This window comes from Cherax quadricarinatus, chromosome 13, assembly GCF_038502225.1.
Source record: "Cherax quadricarinatus isolate ZL_2023a chromosome 13, ASM3850222v1, whole genome shotgun sequence".
NCBI lineage: Eukaryota > Metazoa > Arthropoda > Malacostraca > Decapoda > Parastacidae > Cherax > Cherax quadricarinatus.
Window position 1 is genome coordinate 5,530,457 of NC_091304.1, and position 11,256 is coordinate 5,541,712.

The 11,256-nt window shown below is 38.7% G+C and overlaps 1 protein-coding gene across 8 annotated transcripts in view; it reads left to right on the forward strand.

Annotated features, from left to right (window-relative positions):
- The window catches only part of LOC128688680 (substance-K receptor), a 185,545-nt gene that overhangs the window by 140,528 nt on the left and 33,761 nt on the right, over positions 1 to 11,256 (forward strand). For all 8 annotated transcript variants that reach the window (XM_053776645.2, XM_070084418.1, XM_053776643.2 and 5 more), the window contains 3 exons: positions 6,457 to 6,633; positions 8,486 to 8,605; positions 10,844 to 11,026. In XM_053776645.2, coding sequence (XP_053632620.1) covers positions 6,457 to 6,633; positions 8,486 to 8,605; positions 10,844 to 11,026 — 480 coding nt within the window. The remainder of the gene's footprint in view (positions 1 to 6,456; positions 6,634 to 8,485; positions 8,606 to 10,843; positions 11,027 to 11,256) is intronic.

The window sequence follows — 11,256 nt, forward strand, 5'->3', positions numbered from 1 at the left end:
CACCCTCCTATCAGGAAGTCGCTCTCTGATAAAATGAAGCTCGGGGCAGGAGGTTTCCTTTGGCTTCATCCTCGGGGTCAATTTGGCTTTTGCTTGTTGTAAATTGTTTTCATCTGGTTTTATGCGTGATCATTTTCTTTTTCTTCCTTCCCTTTTCTGGATGTGCTCCTACCACCGTCGTTCTAGCTACTGCACTGTTGTCATTTTTCTTCTTTTTACTTCTCCTTTCTTTTCCCTCTTTGACTTTCTCTCTCTCTCGCTGACTTGTTTACAATTTTACATTCTCTCTTCTTGGGGTTTCATTGGGTTGCATTGTTATTGTTATTCTGGCTTTTGACTTTCTTTTTTCCCCTCGTTTACTTTCTTTCTTTCTCACTTATACCGACTTGTTAATTATTTTAAATTCTCTGTTCATGGAGTTTTTTTTTTTTTTAAGACAAATCGGGCAGTTAATCGGAATGGAATTATTGACAAAGGGAAGGAGAAACTAGGAATGAATCGAGGACGAATCGTGGGTAAAGTGATGAACGAATACGGATCAGATGATGGATAAAAAATAACTTGGCTAAAGCATCAGTGGCAAAGCCGCTGTGTGTAGTGTGCATATAACACTGGTCAACAATTCTTGAAAAGTTGTAGGCTTTTTAAATGAAACTAGTTAATTCTTATGTATTTTCGTGTCCTGAATTCAAATATCACCTTGACAAATGCTTATTTGCTATAGATTTAAAGATTCGAGACATATAATATTTATTTTATTATTACGTACAATATGTGTCAGTATGTTTTAAACTCTAATCCGTACCTACTCTCTGCCTTTTTCCTTGACGCTTATAATGAGCTGAAGAATCATCTCTTGCCAATGTCCAACAATAGTCTGCAAGCATTCTAGTGCCCCATTTGCCCTGGTACCATTTTTTCATGGTTGAAATATCTTAGTGACACCTTTCACCATGTTCGTCACTAACTGCCCCACAGCTCACTGGAAAAAGGTTTAAACGGAAGTCCAAAAAATGGATTTTAAGTGACTTGTTACTTTCTATGTTCTTGTAAGCCTTGATGAGGTTTTCCGACAATTCTTCATAGTTGCCTTCCCTTTTGTTTCCGAGAAATCCCTTCGCCACTAATTTAAATGCTTCTCAAGCAGCTTTCTCCTCCCCATGAAGGTCTGATTAAGAAGCCCTCAACTCTAAGGATCATTGAAGACTCCCTCTTTTATCTTAGCGTTGCTCAGTGAGGGGGATTTTAATGTCAGATACTTGAATCCCTGACCGGATTTGTCCATAGCTTCCACGAAGTTTCATGAACCCCAGTTTTATGTGTAGTGGTGGTAGCAAAATTTTGTTTGGTTGAATGTTTATAAGTTTAAAAAGTGTTTGACTAAGAAAATCACCTAACTTTCACCTCAGAATATAAACTTGAACATCACAGTCACCTTCTGTGACTGCTGGAACAATAATGGTCAGTCAGACTGTGAGTGTGGTAAGAAACACACTGCCACAAGCTTGTTGGAACCTGTTGTGACACGTAGGTGTATAATGAAAAGTAGAGCTAACAAACAATTTTAGCCATGATATTCATTATCTGTGACCTAAAATTAGTTGGAAATTGATACTCTGGTCTCGGAAGCATTTTGGTGGTTGACCAGTGTATAATTATGTTAAGGATTAATTGGTTGAATGAATCAGGAATGAAAAAATAGGACACTTAGGAAAATTATTTATGATTAAAAAGGGGATAATTAAAGTAATAAAAAGTCAAGAAAATTTCAGTACGCAAACTAGCTCCCCCAAAACTTGTGAATCGAAAGTAAATTGGAAAAAAATCTGAGAGATCTTAAAAAAAAAAATAACGGGACAACGATAGAGAAGTATCAGGATTAATCGAGGATTAACGAGATCATTATCAAACAATAAAGCACTAGCGGGATATCTAATAAATAAATATGTAGTATATATATATATATATATATATATATATATATATATATATATATATATATATATATATATATATATATATATATATATATATATATATATATATATATAAAATATGTATACATAATATAGGGGGTGGTAGGAGAAAATTCTCAAACAGCTTCAGGGAGAATCTTGAGTTTTCCCTGAAGCAAGTTTATTCTTTTCTCTGAGGATGAGGGTCCCTACAACAGTTCTAGAGGTGGTACCTCCCTATATATATATATATATATATATATATATATATATATATATATATATATATATATATATATATATATATATATATATATATATATATATATATACATATATATATATATATATATATATATATATATATATATATATATATATATATATATATATATATGATGAGGGTTCCTATGACAGTTCTAGAGGTGGTACCTCCCTATATTTAAATATATATCTATATATCTATATATATATATATATATATATATATATATATATATATATATATATACATATATATATATATATATATATATATATATATATATATATATATATATATATATATATATATATATATATATATATATATATATATATATATACAGTGGGAACCTCAAATATCGAACTTTCTTTGGTCCAGAAGGCTGTTTGAGTGCCTTTACCGAATGAATTTATTCCCATGAGGAATAATGTAAATTAGGTTAGTCCATTTCAGACCCTCAAAAATACACTTATAAAAGCACTTACAAAAATACACTTACATAATTGGTTGTGTTGGGAGCAGTTCGATTTGAGGTTCCACTGTATATATATATATATATATATATATATATATATATATATATATATATATATATATATATATATATATATATATATATATATACATGTATATATATATATATATATATATATATATATATATATATATATATATATATATATATCTATATGTGTGTGTGTGTGTGTGTGTGTGTGTGTGTGTGTGTGTGTGTGTGTGTGTGTGTGTGTGTGTGTGTGTGTGTGTGTGTGTGTGTGTGTGTGTGTGTGTGTGTGTATAAGAACATAAGAGTATAAGAAAGAAGAAACACTGCAGAAGGCCTACTGATCCATGCAAGGCAGGTCCAAGTCACCTCCCGGCTTAAACCAATGACCCACCTAGTCAGGTAAGGTCACATCTACTTAAGGAAGGAACACAGCATCAAACCTATTAGCACAAGCTAGTCAGGTCCAGCTCATACCCACCCACACCCACTCAAATATTTATTCAACCTATTTTGAAAACTACACGTCGTAACCCCAATATATATAACTGTACTCGGGAGTTTGTTCCACTCATCCACAACTCTATTACCAAACCAGTGTTTTCCTATGTCCTTCCTGAATCTGAAATTTTCCAACTTAAATCCATTGCTGCGAGTCCTGTCTTGGCTATATATTTTTAGCACGCTATTTACATTCCCTTTATTTATTCCTGTTTCCCATTTATACACCTCAGTCATATCGTCCCTAATTCTACGCTTTTCTAGAGAGTGCAGATTCAGGGCCCTCAGTCTATCCTCATAGGGAAGATTTTTGATACATGGGATCAACTTTGTCATCCTCCTTTATACGTTTTCCAGTCCATTTATATCCATTCTGTAATACGGTGACCAGAACTCTGCAGCATAGTCTAAATATTAAATTACTTAAGCGAGTAAGCTGGAAAAAAAGAGCTTATTGCAATTTTGTCGACTATTATTTTATAGAGATGAAACAAAGTGTCAGTTGCATGATCATCTCATTAAATACAGTGAAGTGATTTTTTTCCTGTCTAAAAAAGAAGGAAAATGCCTCAGAAAATCTGTGTGGGGCGACAGAGGGAGGGAGGGAAGGAATGAATGAGGAAGTAAGAGAGGAAGGTAAAGAGAGAGTGAGGGAAGGAAAACAAGGAGGGAGGGACGAGGGGAAGGAGAGAAGTATGAAGGGAGGTGGAAAAAGAATATGGGAAGAAGATTTAAGAAGAGTCAGAAGATATGGATGGAAAAGAGGAAGCGAGACGTGGAAATAAGAAAAAAAGTGTACGAGAAAGAAAAAGGAAATTGAAAAGGAGGTAGAACAGGAGGATGGGAGGGAGGAAATGAATGAAGAAAGCCAAGGAAATTAAGTGAAAACTGCTAAGTGAGAGTGGGGAACGTTGGTAGGAAGGAGGTTGAGTGTTTTCAAGGAAGGAGGTGAGCGAGAGAATGGAACAAGACGGCTCAACTCTTGCCTGGACCCAGCAGCCTGGAGAGATCTGTCATTTCAGCAGAACCTTCAACATCGGAGGGATGTGGGTGGCATTCTGTTATGTACAACACATTCATTGTTGTCAACATACCACACTTGGCTCCACTCCGAGGACAGCGAGAAGTGAACTTTTACACGATAAGACGGGCAGCAAACAGCAACTACATACTGACTGTAACTTTCTCAAGAGCATCACTTCATCTGAGTTCACTTATTCTTAGGATGACTCGAAATGGAGATAAATGGTATAAAACACCGACACGATGGAAAGAAATATTACATTTGTGTTTATTTTTCCATCGACTTCAACGAAATAAAGTCAGCTTATCAAATTAAATCGCTGACCCACAGATGGCTCCAACTTTTTCCTGGTCCCCTTTTTCATGTCTCATAACAATAAAAAGGTTTTAATATGAGTTGATGTAGGTAACAGCTCTTAGTCTCTAAATAAAGAAAAGAACTCCTCTAACCTCGTAAAAACCGTGTAAAAGAGAGTGTCCAAGACTGACTTTTCTTCCCCTACTTCAGTCATCTGAACACACCTCACCAACAAGAGTTCCGTCTCTTACAATCCAGTTATCTACGGCTATTTTTCAACGCTGGAAGCTGATGGAGGCTCATCTGAACCTCTTATGTCGTCCTCATAGCACTCATATAAGACAATCCAACACCGACTTCCTTCCCAGGCATTTCCACTTTCCTAAATTCTCCAAACCCGTCTCTTCTAACGCTCAAGTTCCTGGCTCGGGTGGTAGTGCACTCAACTCATTTACTGAGTGTCTATGCTTCGATCTCCAGCACGGGTGGAGATGTTGGGCATGTTTCATTATATCTGCTGCCACTGTTCATCTTCCAGTAAGTAGGAACCTGGGTTTAGTCGACTGCTGTGGGTTTCATCCCAGGGGGTGGCAGTCTACCTCAGACAAGATACAGCTGAGATAGGAAAACAAATCTTAACCTGTACAATTGATTTGTGTAAAACAACTTTTCTTCAGTGCTGGAGTTTATTGCTCATTCAAAACAAGGGTCATTCAGTAATATCACACACACACACACACACACACACACACACACACACACACACACACACACACACACACACACACACACACACACACACACACACACACACACACACACACACCTTTCCTCGCTTCCTGAAACACCTTTTGCACTATATCAACTATTCTACCATCTTCTGTGAATCATTTACAATTCCAGTCAGGTGTTAGTCAGCACTAGAGTCTGGCTCGTATCTGTTCCTTGAAACTTTCAGTACTCGTAGGCGAGGAGAAGCACATTTTTACATAAACACCTTTCCAGAATATTGCAGTGCCTATAAAACTGACTCACCTTGCTAATCCTCCGGCTTAATATACAGCTCTCACTTGCTCTCTGTAACATTCAGTGTTCGTAGGTGAAAAGGAATGCAACATATGACCGTGTCCCAAATCCAGCACTCCAGTACCTTATCACATCAATAACCTCACAACCAGCACTCCAGTACCTTATCACATCAATAACCTCACAACCAGCACTCCAGTACCTTATCACATCAATAATCTCACAACCAGCACTCCAGTACCTTATCACATCAGTAACCTCACAACCAGCACTCCAGTACCTTATCACATCAATAACCTCACAACCAGCACTCCAGTACCTTATCACATCAATAACCTCACAACCAGCACTCCAGTACCTTATCACATCAATAACCTCACAACCAGCACTCCAGTACCTTATCACATCAATAACCTCACAACCAGCACTCCAGTACCTTATCACATCAATAACCTCACAACCAGCACTCCAGTACCTTATCACATCAATAACCTCACAACCAGCACTCCAGTACCTTATCACAGCAATAACCTCACAACCAGCACTCCAGTACCTTATCACAGCAATAACCTCACAAGCAACCAATGATTCTCTCATTTTACAGTTCCAGATTGCTGGAAATAAAGGCTGGCACCTGTTTCTTACTGTTATAAAAAAAAAAGTTTTTCAGAAATACAAAACTTAAACAAAAATGCATCTTTTATTAACCTCCCCTGACTTCACCGCACACATTCTAAACAATGTCAAACAATCTTTTTTCTCTCATTAATATTGCAGTTCCGTAGGCGGCTCTTCCTTATTGCTATCTTCCATTTCCCTCTTGATCCTCACGTACATTCAACATACGCTCAACTAATTGTTTCTGTCTTTATTTTTAACGACGTAGTTCCAGGCGGCTCTTCTCCAGCGCTGGAACTTGCCGGAGTTCATGTGCGCCTTCTGCCCCTTCTTCCAGACCGTCAGCGTCAACGTCTCTATCTTCACCCTCACAGCCATCGCCGTCGACAGATACAGAGCCATCGTCTTCCCTCTTAACGCCAGACCCACCAAATTCAGGAGTAAGGTAAGTAATTGAGGGAAAGCCTGAGACTTCAGTCCGACACACACACACACACACACACACACACACACACACACACACACACACACACACACACACACACACATTATAACAATAAAAGAAATCATTTCTAAAATGCTTTACCAAGTTGTCATGAACCTAACAATTTTCTTAAGGCTAACTACATTCCCCCAAAATCAAATAAAATGTTCTGCGTTATTGTCAATTTTAAATTTTGTTGCTTTTGTTGTTGTTATTATTATTATTATTATTATTATTATTATTATTATTATTATTATTATTATTATTATTATTATTATTATTATTATTATTATTATTATTATATTAATCATCATTGTGGTTTATTTAATCCAGCACACTTCCTTACATACCCTTCAGAGTCCTGGCGTAATATTCCAGGACCTCCAGGCTATCACTCTTAAACTTTTGCAGATGACTTATAAAGAGCTGAAAGACGTCTTTCCTCTTTGAAGTACATACTTTTTTTTTTTTTTGCAAACTCTGTCGTGAAAACATCTTGAAGATAAAAAAAATTACTTGTTGATGTTTTGAAGTTTCACTAGTCCAGGATATTTCCAAATGGTTTAAAAGCTTCTTAAAGCTTAAAGATTTTCTCCGATTGCTGAGGTGACTTGTCCACGTGGAGAATTTTATTACGAAGTTGGTTCATTTGCTCGTGTACTGGTAGCTCATGTTTTTATCCCTGAAACCTTACTTTATTGAACATGTCCAAATGGCTTTCCCGAATGTGGTATTCCTAGGTGCTTTCACACACACACACACACATACATACACACCATTCAAAATGGTCCACCCCATCCAACGATATTTATACACTGTTTCAGCACGTTTTCGCGAAACAACTTACTATGCCATTAATTTCCTTAATGGGCTGTCCATATATTCCTAACCCATCCGAAGAGTTTTTCTTTTACCCACTCCATTCGTTACTCACCTAAATGACATCTAAATCTTTCATACCCATCTGAGATGTTTTTAACTCACTCCGTTAGACACAAAAATGACCAGGAAGTTTTGCTAAAGTCAGAGTACATATCACCAGTGAAAGTGTAGCAGTATTTTATAGATACTTTTAAAAAGGGTCAGAATGACGATTCTTTCTCTCAGAGGCTGGTCATTAACGCAGTTAAACAGACAGAATCCACACAAAGAACACAGGTTGCAAATACGGGATGATACTCATAAATAATAGGTACCAAATTTGACAATGCGTAATAAAAGAAAAAGTTTGCCTCTGTGGCTATGTTACTGGAAACAGAGCAGATGTTCGTATTCTTTCCAGTCAGTGACAAAACACCATCTGATCCTGGATCGAGTGTGAAGGAGGAAGGAAAGAGGGAAGGATCCTTTCCCAACGATTTGCCAAGTTTGCTATGTTGGTAGTTTAATGAAAATCGGAACCAAATACTCTCCCCATCACTCAGTATCAGCATCAAATGGCATGTTATGTAATAAAATATTCCTATTGGTAAAAAAAAGAATGAAAAGATGGGGTCGTAGGGAAAATGGAATATTCAAACGGCTTCAGGAAGAAATCCAAATATTCTTCCTTGAAGCCTTTTTATCCACTTCTCCGAGGCTATGGGTCCCACAATTTACACCAGAGGTGGACCCCCATCCTATATTAGAAAAAAGAAAAGTATAAAAACTATATCGGCTATTACAACCATGGTAGGTATTCCTAGTTGCAATATCAATAATAGCAGTAAACATCATTAATTATACACTAAAACAAAGAAATAAAAATAATTCACACTAATAAAAATAATTCACACTCACTCCAGGAGGTGTATTAACCCACGTCTTTACCTAGGTGGTGATCGCCTCCATCTGGTTGTTCAGCGCAACGTTGGCCATCCCTAACGCCATAGCTCTGAGGGTCCGGTACATCGAAGACACTCGCACCAGAGAACAGAAGCCCGTCTGTGTTGCGGTGAGTTGGGAGGGAGTGAGAGAGAGAGAAAGAGACTGAGAAAGAGAGAGAGAACAGAGAACAGAGCAAGACGACTTATCTTTCGCCTGGATCCTGCATGGACAGATCTGTCATTTCAGCAGAGCCCTTAACACCGGAGAGATGTGGGCGGCCTTACTGTTATGTACAAAACTAGTCTTAGATGATTCATTTAAACTTTCTGTCAAGTCTCTTACAGTGTTGACGTTGAACTTTCCGGCCACATCACTCCTCATTCCAGGCAGGCGTAAATCATTTGCTGTTTCTGAGTTGCAATCATCGCATCTGCAGATTTCCACACCTTGTGGACTTTCGGCTTATTTGAAGCCACGAAGATCACTTTAGAATCTCTCGTTCTTCGTGTACTTTTGCGATTGACCGGAGAATCCTTATGTGTTCAAGTGTTTGTGTTAAATTATTTTATTATTTTCTTACCTTTGTCTATTATCTCACATCCTTCTGCTAGTCTTCATTAATAATTCTCACTTTACTTCCGTTCTCATTGTATTTCTCGTTGTATTTGTGTTCTTATTGTATTCCAGTTTTCATGGTACATTCCGCGCTTTACTAACATTTTTCATTCCACTTCTCTCATGGGTTTCCTGTTCTTAATGTAATCTAGATCATTGAATTCTTTTACCCACAAAATTCTTAATTACACTGTTGCTGCTCTTGTTGAATTTCTGTTCTCGACTTTTTCTGTTCTCACTGTATTCCTGATACACTATGCAAATAACCCGCACATAGAAGACTGAAACTTACGACGACGTTCTGGTCCGACTCGGACCAATAACTAGTCACACAGAAGCGCGAAAGGAAAGGAGCCAGATTATATACGAGAGGGGGGAGGGGACGGGAGTAATGTAACGAGTAATAGTGGTAGTGAAAAAAGGGTCAGGGTGAAGACTAGGGAAGAGATAATAGTAGTAGTAGTATTATTGGAGGTAGTCTAAGAACAAGATAAAAGAGGAGTACTGCAGAGGGTTAATGACACACGAGGCCAGGACTAATCCCAGCGGGACTAAAAAGAAAAACAGAAGAGACAATGAAAATATAGGAAAGGAGAAGAGGTAAGGAGAAAAGATAGTGATCAGGTCAAGTCACGAGTGTTCTGAAGTTTGGAGCATTTGACATTGTAATGAGAAAGGAAGGCATCTACAGAGACAATGCCAGGACTAAGACTCATATTAGGAAAGTTGTGTATAAGGGATGCTTCAACAAGATGGCGTTTGTGAAGATTAGAAAATGGTAGACAGTTTTGGCAAAGGACCAGTTAATAGTATGACCGTGACCTCTAACACGACAGGAAAGAGCTTTGCTAGTATCGGCAAGGCTAACACTTTTGTGCTCTTTATGTCTGTCAGAGAGTGGCCAGTTACTACAAAGTATTGGAGAGGACAAGAGGAGCAAGAAATGGAGTAGACTCCGGAAGCATCAGTTGCAGGAGGAGAGGTACAAACTATATTACTATGAAGGGTGTTAATTTGGCGAAAAGTAAATCTGAAGTATAAGGAATGAAGGGTGTTGTTAAGATCTGGCAGACTTGAAATATATGGAAGGCAAGGAACAAGAAATTTTACAAGAGTAGAGAGTTTTGGGAGAGAAGAATGTCCGTATAGCATGTGAATAAGGAGAGTTTATGAAATCGGAAGGGTAGCCAACGCGAGTGAACGAAGACCATCATCACCACAACTGACCAACCACTACCACCACCACCCTCTAAGACCATCACCACCACAACTGCCCCCTTCTACAACCACCACCACCACCACAAATGACCCTTTTACAACCACCACCCCCACAAATGACCCTTTTACAACCACCACCCCCTAAAACCTTCACCTCCACAACTGCCTCCTACACCCCCTACAACCACCACCACCACGACCTAAGACCATATCTACCACAACTGCCCCTTCTACAATCACCACCCCCTAAAACCATCACCACCTAAAACCATCACCCATCATTTGCCCCTTCTACAACCACCACCCCCTAAAACCATCACCACCACAATTGCCCCCTTCTACAACCACCACCTCTTAAAACCAACAACATCTAAAACCATCCCCAACACAACTGCCCTTTCTACAACGACCACCTCCTAAAACCATCACCTCTACAACTGCCTCCTTCTGCAACCCCCCTAAAACCACCACCACCTACAACCATCACCACCACAACTGCCCCTTCTACAACCATCACCATCACCACCAACAGGAAGGTATCGACCCAGCGGTAATGTGGACGTATTCTCACGTGATGGTAGGACTCCAATTCTTCGTGCCGCTGGGGATCATATCCTTCGCTTACATCAGGATGGGCTGGGAACTGTGGGGATCCAGAACTCCCGGCAACGCTGAGGACGCAAGGGATGCTCACGTCCTCAGAAACAAGAAAAAGGTCAGTAGAGTAAGTACTCGATCCATGGAAGTCTTAATGTGAGGGAATGAAGCGAAACGTAGAGGGGGAAACGATAAGAAAAGAGAGAGGGAGAGAGAGAGAGAGAGAGAGAGAGAGAGAGAGAGAGAGAGAGAGAGAGAGAGAGAGAGAGAGAGAGAGAGAGAGAGAGAGAGAGAGAGAGAGAGAGAGAGAGAGAGACAGACAGACAGAGAGACAGAGGGAGAAAGGAA